Here is a 14,815-nt window from a genome sequence, read left to right as displayed (position 1 = left end):
CCACCAAAGGGGAGAAAAGAACCATTGTTCATGAGGGTTCAAATGATGGAAGTTGTTCAGCTCTTCCAGGCTGTGCTCCTATGATATTACAAAGGTTCTTTGTTAAGTTATCAAATGACATCCAGATAGAGATAACAATTCTTGTGCTAAGAGTGATCATCGCTGGTTTTTGGATATACATTTTCTACCAACACCTTAGCTCTGAATTCTTTGTGACTCTACTATTCAGAGCTTGATTACCTAATGTGAAAATCTGCCAGTTTTGCTTTATCTATGAGACTTTCCTCATTCTGAGTTCCTATAGTATTTTCTTTTATATCTTCAGTGGCAATTATTTCTGGTATTAAGCTTACTTGTTTAGGTGTCTGTGAGGACAGCAGTTGTGTCTCATTCATCTTTATTCCCCCTATACTGCTTAATACAAAGCTCAATAAATGGTTGGTAAATGAATAGAATGTGAAAAAAAATCCTTTAGTAATGAAATACAGAAAATGTAGTTTACTCTCTGTCTTCTTTACATACTCCACACGTCCCTAGTGTACTTTTGTGACTTTTTCTAAAATTCCCTTGCGGTTACTTGTTTAATTTTTAATAACCCTCTTTCTTTCATGGCCAGAAAGCCTTTAAAGCCCAGGTCAGTGTAACAAACTGATTTCCTTTTTGTAATTCCAGTGACATTTCTTAGCTACCTCTGGCTGCTGGTATTTACCAGCAGTTTATAAATGGTATCCACAAGGCCAAATCAGTTGAGTATCATTTACGTGTTGTGCCTAAAATCTGAATATGTGCTATCACAGCAGCTTGTATGCCTGGTTAAACTAACTGGTCTGAGCATTTAGGCTTTCTACAGGTGCAGAGAACCGGTTCATGGGTCATGCTCCATGTCTTGTGGCAGCTATAACTTCCCCTGTAAATTACAAGAATAAATTTAAAAGTTTAATATATATGATAATTTAGTACAAATTTATAGAAATACTAGTATGTACCATAGGTATGTGAAGCCACTTTGTGAAAACATTTGGCTGCTGTTAAACCCATTCTTTCCTACCGTCATCTGAGTCGACATCAACCCTAAATCTCCTTTTCCTGGGGTTTAAAGCAACGTGTTTACGAAGTTTCTTAGCTGCAGCTCTAGCATCAGTGTTTCGCCCTAGCCGCCTATCCTTTCGTACATGTATTTCCACGAGCACTAGCACTCTTGGTTACAAGGAACTGAAAATCAGCTCGAAGTGTTTAGAGGAAAAAATAGGATTTATGGGGAGGTTAGCGTGGCAGGATAGAAGCAAGGGCTGAACAGCCATGTTTTAAGAAGTCAGCCAACTGGGACGCCTGAGTGGCTCAGTCAATTAAGCGTCTGCCTTCGGCTCAGGTCATGATCCCAGAGTCCTGGGATCGAGTCCTGCATCGGGCTCCTTGCTCGGTGGGGAGCCTGCTTCTCTCTCTGCCTGCCACTCCCCCTGCTTGTGCGCTCTCTCTCTCTGACAAATAAATAAATAAATTCTTAAAAAAAAAAAAGTCAGCCAAGCAGGCAGTGCCGAGGACCTCAGCGGCTGGGACCAGAGATGCCGTGGTTTCAGTGCCGTCTGTCTCTTGCCCTCATCTCTACTCTTACTCCTTGTTAGTTTCAGGATTTCAGTCCAGCTTCTCTGCAGGGCTTGAGACACGGATACCGGTGGCGTCTCAGCTGATGATGCTCTCTGCTTTGCCACCATCAGGAGTAGAGGGGTGTAGGGTCCAGGTCAGCTCTGCTTGGAGAAATCCCAGGGAACAAATGGCTTAAGTTGGACGGCTGGTCTGGTGCTGGACAGGAAGCAGCCCTCCCTAGCCTGCAGTGCATGGCGTCAGGGGAGGAACCACTCCCGGAATCAGCTGATTTTCGGAACCATTCAAGTGAAACATTCCACAAGAAGTGGCAGAAAGGACTGAATCAGTATTTGAGTGCTGCTCTTCTTAGTGTTTCACTGGATACGAAAGGAATGTAGGAGTAAAAGCATTTCAGAGCTGGTAACATCCCTGGTACTTACGCATTTTTGCCTCGAACCTCCTGTGTTACACTAGTGAGACTGGACTGGTTATATGATCATCTGACAGCTCTTCCTTACACAAGTGATTACTTTGGTTTGCTTTCTGTTCTTTGAGGATGGTGTACGTGTGGTTTCAGCGTGATCTCAATCATACCAGCATTAGCTTGAAAAGGCAAACACCAAGACATGGGTCAAAGGAAAGTTAATTAAATTACATAGGAGCACCTATTTTATTTTCAGTTGTGAGTTTCTTCAGTTGGTTATCTTTTCATTATCATGCTTACTGTTGAATGCATAGCATTGTTATCCATTCTTTTCCGTGGCCCTGCTTCCTATTTTATTTTTTAGGGGTATAGAGTGAGACAAAGGAAGAAAATTATTTAATAAATCCTTTTTATTTTAATATTTGAAAGTATATACTACATCAGTGGCAAGGAATTTCTAGATTAAAAAATGTCAAAGGTGATTTAAAGTTATTTCTGTCTGTCTATTTGACAGGCTCATTTAAACAAGTTTTCTTCCTTTGGGATTTTCCTGATTCTCTAACTAAGTAGAATTTTAGAAAGCTGGTCTAAAGTTCCTAAAGGCAATAAAGCTGACTTATAACCCTGAACTAGAAAACTTTTTCTTCCCTTTTCATAGTTAACATAAAAAAACTTAAGTAAGTTTTTAAAAAAAGACTTAGCTCCTTAAGAAGCTTTTTGATAGTCCTGGATTTGTAGCCTCTCTCCATACTGGAATCCTGACATCAGGAAGAGAGAAAATCCTCACATCTTTTCTCAATGCCTTTTGCCTTTCTTCTTGCTTCTACCTGAGGATTTTGTGTCTGCCACTGAAGTCTTATAATTTAATTCACATTTCTAAGATGATATTAGTGCTACACATTTGGAACTCTCTGATACTGTTCTTTTGTGAATATGGTCATAGTAAGATCACTTTTACACCTGCGTCTCCTGCTCAGTTTCTCATACTTGGGGCATGGCACCCCGTTAAAAAACTGGTTGTGTTTTTGCAAGGGTGTGAGTAGGAAAAACCACACTAGGCCATGCGAATACCTAGGCATTTTATATGTTACTTGAATAAATAATAAATACATAGTGTGTAGAGATATGTATATAGAAACCATGTAATGCATATTTTAATGCAAAAGTCTTATGTGCCACGGATTAGAAATTTAACTGAGGAGAAGCAAAGACTCAGATGTAGACAAGTTGTTACCCAGGATAATTGAAGACACACAACCAGGAAATACAACATATAGGAAGAAGGAAAATTGTTCCCTAAAAAAGAGTAGACTGAACCCTTGGTTAGAAGCAGAACTATGATCAGACATCACATTTTTAAGGGAGAGAGACAAAAATAAGGCCTGTCTTTTTATTACTGTAATATGTATCTACCTGTTTCTATTACTAGGATTCATGATAATCAACCTTCCATGCTGCTTTTTGACAAACATAATCTGAAGTTTCCTTGCTATACCTCTGTCTTTGGGCTTTTAATCTCCAACCTAGATGATGTTCATAACTGAGCTTTTTTCACCTGGACACATATTATCTGCAGTTCATGGTGACCAGCATAGGATTTATCTCTAGCCAAGAAACAAATACAGAGCATCTATTGTATGCAGGACCCAGTGTCAGCACTGTAGGGAAGACAGAGATGAAGAAGATACGGCGTGTGTGTGTGTGTGTGTGTGTGTGTGTGTGTGTGTGTGTGTGTGGGTTATGGTTTTTGTTTTTTGTTAGTGCTCTGGATGCATGGATTTTGAATAGTCTACCCTCAATCTTATTTTCCCCATAGGCCCTCATGTTTCTAGGGTGCAAATTAACAGAATGCAACATTTTTCAAGAACAGATTTATTGGGTTGTGATAGAATTACCTGTATTTACTGATAAAATTAGTTCATTTTTTTCTCCTCTAGAATCCAGAAAGCACTCAAAGTTGTGTAAATATTAAGGAGAAAATCCTAAGGTTTCCATGAAATGACATGAGTGATATATGGATATTTTTGGTATTGAGAAACTATTTTAAATAAATAACATTTCTCTGAATATATGGAAGTCTAAGCAATGACTAGCATTAGCGGAGAAGAATTAAGTCATAACATTTTTAGGGTTTATTAAAAAATAAAGGTTTAGATTTACTAAAACCTTGTGAGCATTTTAAAACAATCGTAATATGAACATTTCACTGTAAAACTTTGCAATAGAAAAAAATTGCTAGGGTTGCCTGGATCTATAATAATTTGAAATTCAGCCTCTTTTTTGGGGGAACTTCTATCTTTTCTCTGTCACTTCTCAAAATAAAATATCTTTGCCTCCTTGAGACTTAAAAGTTTATTGAGATTAATTCATAAGGCAGACTTATTGTATTAGATTTATATGCATAAAGTAGACTTTGCTCTTACCCCTTTCCTGACCTTATTTCCTTATTTAATATTTTCATTTTTCCTTTTTTGGTTAAAAAAAAAAAAGAAGGGCTTTCTCTATCCATTTCTTCAATACTTCTTTTGTCTGGGTTCCTTTTTTATGGGGGGAGGCCGTCTGTCTGTTAGACTCTACTTCTGTGAAGGTTGGGCATCTGGCAGCCTCATAGGTCTGAGATGGCTCCAGGTAGGCTGATAGGAAATCAGAATTTCTGCCCAGGTGACAAGTACCACAGAGCCGAGGGTGCAGCCTGTGGTTGGGGGGTGACTAGGCCAGTACTCCTCTAGGAGAAAGTTCCTAGTTCTGCTTTGCACCCCCCTTTTCTCACATTTGCACAGACCTCTATTCACAGTGTTCTAATAAGCCTGTTTGTCTAGTTGCCCAAGTTTAGGGATGGTTGAGGAAGCCCGTGACAAGACTGAGAAGAGTGTGGTGGCGTTAGGAGGAGGTGGCCCGTTCAGAGCCTTAGGAAAGGAAGCCTGATGGCAAAGAGAGAATAAACCATACAGAAGATGCAAAGGGTCACATGGGTGTCGGGTCTGGAGATTGGGAGCCAGTGGCCCTGGACACTCTCGGTTAAACCCTGATGGCTGTCACTAATGTTCACAGTGGACCCAGTCCTCATCAGTTGAAGATTAGACTGTGTTTATTATAATCCTTTTGAAAAGTCAGGGAAGTGCATCATACTATAAAGGTAGATACTTCAAGGGATCAGTTTTTGTTTTCCTGCAAAAATGACCTAAGCAGATAGAGGTCAGAGTCTCGCATTTTTATCAGTTTTCTTTCTTATCTTTTCCTTTATATCTATCAAGATGATGTTTTTACAAAAGACTTTTGTAAATAGACCCTTTATTTTACCAGCTGTTATTGTTCTTCTGTGGTGTGGTTTCAGAGACATCTCAATGTCCTGTAATAAAGATAGTCCTAATAGCAGTGGATTGTGAGTCCTGTACGACATGAACATAATGATTAATTTCCTGTAGCTTTGCCTTCTAGCCTCTGTTTTTTCACTTCTGCTTTAAGGCCAAGCTTGTGTATAGCTGTACACATACGTTGACACTATATTTTTCCCACACGTTCTTCCCATACATTCCTAAAGGCCCCTTTTGTTCCCACTCTTCGGGAGCCCACAGAATTTGTCTGAACAATGGTCATCCACAGCAGCTCTTCCTGATATTTATTTATTTAGCAGGTACTGAGTGCTGTCCTAGGGGCTGGGGCAACGCAGAGAGCAAATGAGTAGAGGCCCGTGCTCTGGAGCCATTTACATGCCAGGGAGGGCAGAAGACAAACAAATAAATACATTAGATGGTGCCGCAAACACAGTGCGAGGTGATGGGGAGGGAGGAGCACCAGCAGAAGGGGGAAGCCAGGGAAGGACACCCAGGAGGAGATTACTGACATCCAACCGAGTAATGAGAAGGCGTCAGCCAAGCCTATCTGAGGAAGAACATTCTAGGCAGTGAGAGCAGCACAGACACATTCCCGAGGCAGGAATTAGCCCTGAGGAAAAGAAACATTGTCCATTGTGGCTGAAGCATGGAGTGGTGAGTGCTGGGGGTGCCCTGCTCAGAGTGGCTTGGTCAGTGGGTGCCTAGGCTAAACAGAAGCCCTTCCTCTCCAGCCCCTAGTCAGTGATGACCAGTCCAGGCATACTCAAGGCCGGCCCTCTTGCTTCAGGTGGGACGAATGTTGGGTGTGGTTTTTTCCTCGGAGGCCACTCTTCATTGCTTTCCCCCATCCTCCCTGTCCTGCCTCCCCACTCCTTCTCTCTGAGAGCGTGTCCTCAGTAAATTAGGTGAACAAGAAGCCTGGCTGAGCTCTATTTCTAGGAAACCATAACCTAAGACACATAAGTGAAGTTCTGACCATTTTTTTGCAGGTTCCAGACCCTTATATAGTTGCCTACTCACCACGTCCACTCGGATGTTCCAAAGATACCTAAAACCCTCAACATGTAAAAATTGAATTCATGATAATTTCTCCCATATCCATCTTCCTGTATCCATCCCTCTAGCTTATGATTCCACCTTTCCCTTTCACTTAATTATACTAAGAATTCAGGGCCATGCTTGGATTTTCCCTTTCCATTAGACCTCCTGTCCAGTCACACAACAAGTAACTCAGAGTGAATGTCTCTCACCTCCTTTGTCTTTCCATCCCCATTTTTTTTTTTAAGATTTTATTCATTTACTTGAGAGAGAGAGCAGGAGGGGGGGTGGAGCAGAGGGAGAGAGACAAGCAGACTCCGCACTGATTGCAGAGCACGACTCGAGGCTCAATCCCACAACCCCAAGATCATGACCCAAGCCGAAACCAAGAGTCGGACGTCCTACTGACTGAGCCACTCAGGCTCCCCCATCTCCATTTTTGTTGCTTTCGTTCAGGGCTTTGACTGAAGTATTAGTCTCCCAAGTAGCCTCCCCAGCTCACTCCTGCACCTCTAATCTGTTCTATGCCATTGCCCTGTTGTAAAATGAAAAATCCCACCCAGCTGCTATTCTTATAGTCCTTTAGTGCCTTCCTGTTGGATTAAATGGCAACTTCCTGTTGGATAAAATCCCTAACTTCTTAGCATGGTTTATAGGTCTGTTACGCTCTGGCATCAAGCCATCTTTCCCTCAGCCTTCCCAGCTGCCACCAGTCTATTTACTGCTCGGTGGTTTCCTTAGACAGCTTCCAGTTTCAGGCCTCCGATCCTTTTGTCCTGTCCTGCTGGTCCTCAGATGTCCCCCTTTTGGCCAGTGCCTGGAAGACTCAGCCTGGTGCTGCCTCCTCAGTGAGGTCTTCTCTGAGCCACCCTTATTTGTACCCAACTAAGCACTCCCAAAACACATTTCAGTATATTATAATCACTTGCTTTATTTTTAACCGCTCACTGGGTTCCTTGAACGCAGAGAACGTGGCTGTTCCTATTGCTGGGGGCATCAGCACACGTCTGTTGAATGAATACATGAAAAAAATAAAGGGGAAACTTTATTTCGTGCAGTTTGTTGGTTCTTATGCAGGAAAGCTTCATGACCATGAACGTTATACATGTCCTTATCTGCCAACTCTATAGGAAGGAAGATATAGGAACTACTTGGATGAGGTGACTGAAGATAACACTTGTAACATTTTTTTTTTTTTATATTTCAGGGAACATTGAATGATGGGGGAAGGAGGTAAATTATTTAAGCCCTAAAATATGGATTTGGGAAATTTATAAATTCTTTTAAGTATTCATTTAATATTTTCTAGATAGCTAGCATTGTGCTATATGCATCGGGGGAATAAAAAAAGAAGCAGTTGATACAGTTTGTTCCTCAAGGACCTTAAAATGGGGGGAAATGTGAACAAGAGAGCTTTTTTTAAAATTAATTTTATTTTATTATGTTAGTCACCATACATTACATCATTAGTTTTTGATGTAGTGTTCCATGATTCATTGTTTGCGTATAACACCCAGTGCTCCATGCAGAACGTGCCCTCTTTAATACCCATCGCCAGGCTAACCCATCCCCCCACCCCCCTCCCCTCTAAAACCCTCAGTTTGTTTCTCAGAGTCCATAGTCTCTCACGTGAACAAGAGAGTTTTGAGGCAGCACATGATTAAGTCTTAAATGATTTAAGTAAAAAGCATGGTTGGTTCTGGAAAAGGAGAGTCTTTGTGAGCTGGAGGGTTGAGCAATCATAAACAAAACCTCAGATTCTTGGGGTGCCTGGGTGGCTCAGTCGTTAAGCGTCTGCCTTCAGCTCAGGTCATGATCCCAGGGTCCTGGGATCAAGCCCTGCATTGGGCTCCCTGCTCCGCGGAGAGCCTGCTTCTCCCTCTCCCACTCCCCCTGCTGTGTTCCCTCTCTCACTGTGTCTCTCTCTGTCAAATAAATAAATAAAACCTTTAAAAACAACAACAACAACAAAAAACAAAAAAAACCCCTCAGATTCTTATAGGAATGAAGTCTCCTCTGCAGAAATGGTGCTCATGGACCTCAGTAGTTTTCAGATATCAAAGAGGTAGCTTTCTCTCTTGGCTTTGTTGAAAAAGGAAGCACATAATAGTTGTGTTTGAAGAACTTTTTGTAAGTTTTTGAATGAGCTTTTGTGTTGCAGAAAAAATAAAGTTCAGTATCTTCACAGTGTGATTCAAAAGGATGAAGGTGAAAATGGTTTGCAAATGGGAGATATCTTTTTTTTTTTTTAATTTTATTTATTTGAGACAGAGAGTGCGTGAGCATGAACAGGGGAGGACCCCAGGATCATGACCTGAGCTGAAAGCAGATGCTTAACCGACTGAGCCACCCAGGCGCCGTGGGAGATGATTTCCTTAAACCAATTAGGATGTGAAGGGAAAACACTTTTCCCTGAGCTTTCTAATTGTAAGTGCACCCAGTCCTGGGGGCTATGAGAGTATCGGCTGCTTGCTCACCAGGGACACAGTAGTTACCTCCTCTTGTACTTTAATCTCTTAATTAATTAAGTATCTGTGATGTCAGATTTCATGCTTAAACTTTTAAAATTTCTTGCCTAAAGTGTTTTTCAGTTATATTCTTGTGTCTTAGCCTAATTTATATCCTTTCGTGGTTCTGTATTTTGAGGATAGGAAGTACTTTCAACAAAGACAAATTGTAGCTTAATCACTCTCCTGTAGGGGTCGCTATAAGAGTAGCCTTTTGGCATTCTTCCTTGCCACCCAGCACCCAGCACTGTGTGGTATGACTTGACATAATTAACCCAAGGACTGTGAGATCTGCTTTGTGTTGGCATTTTACTTTTGGGAGTGACAGAAGCGCTAACCCCTCTAACCAAGAATTCTGTAGGCTCGTAACTATGTATCTTATCACTTTGGTTCTGTAAGTGCTACACCTGTGCATTTTTAACCTCATTTATTTGGTGCATGGTTATTTTAGAGTTCTCATTATGCCCCATTTGCATATGAAAAATATATACACATAGACACATTAAACTATTTTAGTGGCTTTTGCAGCACAAATGATGGTAGCCTTCATTGGCCTGCTATAGGACCTCAGATTATTGTTTAATGAGGTTGTCACTCAAGATCCTTACTGGCTTCCTCCAGTGCTTTTAAAAAAATGAATTGAGCATGATGAGGTACATCCCCTTGATTAAATGTTTTTCCTCCTATGCAATCAGCATTAGCTGTTTGGCTCCCATTCTGTATTCTTTTGAGGCAGCCCTGCATTGCAAATCAATATCTTTCTGAAGAGACCGTGTTGTGAATTGCCTGGACAGCATATGCACTGTTACTTTGGCTGCAATGCTGCTGCAGAGCCTGGTTACTCTGCCTTCCTGGGAACTCCACAGGCAAGTCCATCGTGTTTGGAGAAAAAAAAAAAACAACTAGATTTTTTTGGGGGGAGAAATGAACTGTTAAAGCTATTGATACTGAATGTTAGCATGCCCTTTGTATTCTTGTGAACTATTTTTGGTCTTATTCCACTGAGGTTAGTTTCTCTTAGGTGATTTCTGGTGTGTGTTTGTGTGTGTGTGTGGTTTTTTTTTTTTTTGCTTTTGCTTCCCCCTTTCTTGGTTGTAGTACGGCCGTACCATTTCAGCTTGCTAGTGCAGAAAGATGTGAATTCAGTTGCTGTATGAGCCTGGCCTGGTGCAAACACATTGCTAGAGACATGTTAAAGAGTTCCAGGTGAATCGAGCCTGAGAGAGACAACAGCAAAACGGTAAGACGGAGCATGCTTAAAATTAGAGCAGGGGTTTTAATTTGGAGCATCTCGGCAAGTCTGAATCCTGACTCACTCATTTACAACTTGAAAAGGATTCATTTTATGCATGTCATTTCACTCACCCCCTTCTATTTAACTGCCAAAAACATCACAGATTGATCAAGGGGGTATTTAAATTAGGGATCTGACAGGAGGTTACTCACGGAGAGTCTCTTGAGGCTCCCAAGGCTACTGCTTGTAGTTTGTAAACACCAGTAGCAGTGATAAGACGAGGAAAAGGTTTAGCGTTTGTGCTTCTTTGCCATAGCTGAGTGTTATTTCTTCTGAAACTCGTCTTATTTGTTACAGCTTAAAGAGATCTTACAGATTGTTTTGCCTGGCTTTGCTTGGCTGAATGCCCTCTGAGTCAAGCCAGTGAAGGACGGGAGACCACTTCTTTCATTTGGGTAAACTGATGTCCATGAATTAGCTGGATTGGATCTGAGTGGAATAAGCATCTCTAATGTATTAGGGCTGTGGGGTTTCCTCCTTGCTCATTCCACCCGCTTCCCTTCTAGAGCACAGAAACGTACCTGCTTTAAGTCTGTGCTTTCTGGCAGAAGTCAGTGTGCTGGTATTTTGCATCATTACACCTGGAGTGGTTATGCTTTCATGTACGGAAGTGATCATCCTTCATGCAGTTCTGCTTGAAGTGCTGGCTCTAATCGTGGACTGGGAGCATTTTGGATGCTAATGGAGAACCCCGCATGCATGAAGGACTGGGCTAGCAGACAGGCTACTCCAAAATGCTGCTTACCTGCTTGTGCTGAGGATAACAGTTGAGAGACAGAGATGTAAACCTTGGTATCTACAGGGGTGGCATTTCTATTTCCTTTGTTAATTGGCACACAGTATTGGGGGTGGGGGACAGCTGAAGTTGCAGAACATGTTTTAATATTATTCAAAGTGAGACAACTACATTACATGGTCCTGGTGGATTTATTAGGATCCATCTACTGTATAGGTGCTGAATATCCAGGGTGTCAGGATTTGATTTTTTGCTTTAAAAATATTCTACTTACATGTACTGTAACTCAGCAAATCACGTAAAATGTAAATAAATGATGCAGATAGTGAATATCCGTTGAGAAAATCATCAGTAACTTGCTGTAGCATGTTGGTCATAAGCCAGTTGTGTATAATTTTGTGACATTAGTATTTTTAAAAAAGAACACATGATTACTTGATAGATAAGTGAGAGAAATTTTTGAGGGGGGGCCACTTAGGAGCCTTAAATATCCTTCTATGTTTACTCAACTCTTGATTACAAAGGTGGGACACTGATTTTGGGGAATGAATATTTGGATTTTCTTCCAAAGAGAATTCAAGTTTTATTTTAACCACTTATTACTTCCTAAAAAGTCAACATGAACTATAAGCTATTCTTTTCCATACTTCAGTTGTTTTTTTCTGAAAAAAACTTTTTTCTTCTGTTCAAAAGATGATGTACTCTGTGTTGTTTTTTTTTTCTGAGAGTGATATGTCCTAGCTATTTATATTTTTACCTTCACTTTGTATAAGCTGTGAGGTTTATTTTTTCGCCCTATGACAGAAGGAATTGTACATTTGCAAGAAGTAATTTTTAAAAAGGGGAAGAGTAGAGCAGTTATATGACATTGATTTTACAATCATATACTTTTTTAAAAAAAGATTTCATTTATTTATTTGAGAGAGAGAGAAAGAGAGAGCACGAGCAGGGGAGTAGCAGAGGGAGAGGGAGAAGCAGACTCTCCACTGAGCAGGGAGCCTGATGCAGGACTCGATCCCAGGACCCTGGGATCATGACCTGAGCTGAAGGCAGACACTTAACCAACTGAGCCACCCAGGCGCCCCACAATCTACACACTTTTTAATTCCTCATTCTGCAAACGTTTATTAGCCATCTACTATGTGTAAGACATTGTAAGACCTGCTGTGAGGAAGTACAATGAACTGATACACTCCCTTCCCTGAAGGAGCTTAGATAGAGTAGCATTGGTATTTTTCTCTGGAATATGCTCCTTATTCTTTCTTATGAATAAGTAAATTTGATGCTTTTTAAATATTACATTTTCTCTCTAGGAGACTCCTTCTATTTTCTTTTAATCATTTATTAAACAAACATTTATGGAGAGTCTACTGTGTAATGGTGTAACTGCTCTGTTAAGAGTGAGTCAAAATGATCTGGGACCTGTCCTCATGGAACTTACCATGTACTGTACTCCTTTTTAAGATATTTCCAGGAGAAATTTTGGAGTAGGTTTCTTTCATTTGGGACAATTGCAGTACAGATATTGTATGCTTTGATTTTTTTCATTTTTTAATTGTGGTATAAAATCTACTTACCACAAAACTCACCTCTTTAATCATTTTTAAGTATACAATTCATTGGCAGTAAGTACTTTCACAAGGCATTGCTACCATCACTGCTATCCATTTCCAGAACTTTTCCCATCATCCAAATAGAAAAACTCTGTACCCATTAAATAATAACCCCATTTTCCCTCCCCCTGGTCCCTGGTAATCTCTAGTTTACTTTCTGTGTCTATGATTTGCCTCATCAAGTGGAATCATACAGCGTTAATCCTTTTGTGTTTGGTCAGTTTCACTTAGCATGTTTTCCAGGGTTCATCTGTGTTGTAGCATGTACCAGAATTTCATTACTTTTTTAATATATGCTTTGATTTTTTTCTGGGGGGGAGGGGCAGAGAGCAAACCTTAAGCAGGCTCCACACTGGGCATGGAGCCCCATGCAGGGCTCGATCTCAACCCTGAGATCGTGGCCTGAGCCAAAATCAAGAGTCAGACACTTAACTGACTGAGCCACCCAGGCGCCCCAATATAGGCTTTGATCTTTATATGGAAAAACAGCAGAATTCCCCCTTATATGATTTCACTAAGTCAAGTTTCCATATGGGCACCATAATAGATAATTTAGAGATACTAAAACTCAAAGCTTGCAGGGAGGGGCAGGAAATGCGGAATAGAAATGCACTGAGGGAATAATCTGTGGATATATTACACTTGGATTCTCTACATGCCTGGTAATTGGGCTACTTAGATTTTCATGTCAGTTCTTGACATGAAACAGTCAGCTGAAATATTCAGTGGAAGGCTGGACTGTGGCTTTTGTCATTATTAACATTTGAATTTCACCCCCTCTGCTTCAGTTCCCTTACTCTCTCTGATCATGTTGAGGTCCTTCTGCAGACTCTTGGAATTGGCAGGTTCTTCAGCAAGTGTGTTGTCTACTTGGCTCATCACCACTGGTTCATCCAGTGGGAGAGGGAGACTTTACTCAGTCTCCTGATATCCACTGCAAACCCTCCTTCACTCCCCACTGCTGTTTTCAGTGAACGCTCAACCTGAAAACCTCATGTTATCTTCTGAGTCGGGCAGAGAGGAATAGGAGAGGGTATAAGCTTTTTGCCAAATTAAGCAGGTTTCCATTGGATGAGGTAAGCCTGGTTTCGTCAATATAGCATTCTCTTTCTCAGATTTCTTCCGGATACTGTTTATCTTAAATCCAGATGGTTTTTATGATAGAGAATCCTTTTTAGAAAGCCAGGTTAAGGCTCCCAGAGGTATCCATTTATCTGCCATCGACTGATTTGATGATTCTTGGATTGGATCTGTCAGTGGTTTATGTCCACACTTGTATTCAGGAAACACAAACATATAAGGGAAAGGAAGATTCAACATGGTAGTGTCTCATTCCTGAATCATTCCATCTTCCCATCAGCCTGTCATTTTTAATGATTTTAATGCTTTCTGCCCACCCTAACTACTTTGCTGTTCAGCCTTAACTTTTGATATGAGGCTGATTCAGAATCAGGTCAGTCAAAGGCATGTTAAGTTTAGGTGGTGGAAGTAGCAAGGGATGAAGGGAGGATGGATGAGAGAACCATAGACCATAAAGCACTTACTTCACTCAGCTTTAAAAGTGCCTTCTTTTGCATCAGGAGAAGAGAGAATGAGAGAAGTGTTGCGGATAGGTCTGGCCTTTGCTTATTTCTCCTGAAATATAAATCCCAGGGAACATGTAAAGAAGACATCCCAGTGGTCAAGAGCTTGGGCTTTGTAGTCAGAGTCTTGGAATGAATCTTGTTCCCTCTGCTTACTCTCTGTGTCGTCTTGGACATGGTACTTTGTTCTTGTGTGCCTCAATTTAAACATCTGTAAACTCGGAATAATGATCATACCTCATGGGGCTGTTGTAGAGATTGAGAAATTACTTATAAAGCATTTTTCAAAGTAGCTGTTACATAATAAGAGCTCCATAAGAACCATCATCATTATCATTGGTATCTAAAAATCCTTCATTTCCATCTCTCTTTTCTTTCAACTTGAATTTATCTTGCCCAAGTTTTATCCTTTCCCAGTTTGCTTGTTTATTGAGCATATATGACAGTTATTAGTGTTATTGTGTTTGAGGGGATAAAAAGAGGATTTGAAAGAGTGTTCCGGTCTTCCATTTATCATGTAGGTTTTGGAAGGGTATATGTTCTATAAACTTCCTCCTCTGCCCCGCTGATACAAGTTTGCCCCAGCAGCTTCTTCCTCAGCTAAATGAGATCTTGCTAAAGTACAAAGAGGACAGTGAAATGTTCCTGGAAGCACTGAGGCTTATTTTCAGGTGGCAGACGAGCAGCAGGATACGTGTACC

General features: G+C 40.8%; 1 protein-coding gene across 4 annotated transcripts in view; it reads left to right on the top strand.

Moving 5' to 3' along the window:
* CDK14 (cyclin dependent kinase 14) overlaps positions 1–14,815 on the top strand; it is a 547,444-nt gene that overhangs the window by 101,612 nt on the left and 431,017 nt on the right. The window contains exon 1 of one of the 4 annotated variants that reach the window (XM_032402204.1): positions 9,668–9,754. The exons of 2 other annotated variants lie outside the window; for them this stretch is intronic. In XM_032402204.1, the coding sequence (XP_032258095.1) occupies positions 9,686–9,754 (69 nt within the window). In that variant the 5' untranslated portion in view covers positions 9,668–9,685. Of the gene's footprint in view, positions 1–9,667; positions 9,755–9,891; positions 10,129–14,815 lie in introns of those variants that run through there. One more of the 4 variants, XM_032402207.1, reaches the window with a different exon arrangement.

This window comes from Phoca vitulina, unplaced genomic scaffold, assembly GCF_004348235.1.
Source record: "Phoca vitulina isolate PV1807 unplaced genomic scaffold, GSC_HSeal_1.0 scaffold4, whole genome shotgun sequence".
Lineage (NCBI taxonomy): Eukaryota > Metazoa > Chordata > Mammalia > Carnivora > Phocidae > Phoca > Phoca vitulina.
The sequence above is the reverse complement of the archived record's forward strand: the minus strand, read 5'-3'. Positions and strand labels throughout refer to the sequence as shown.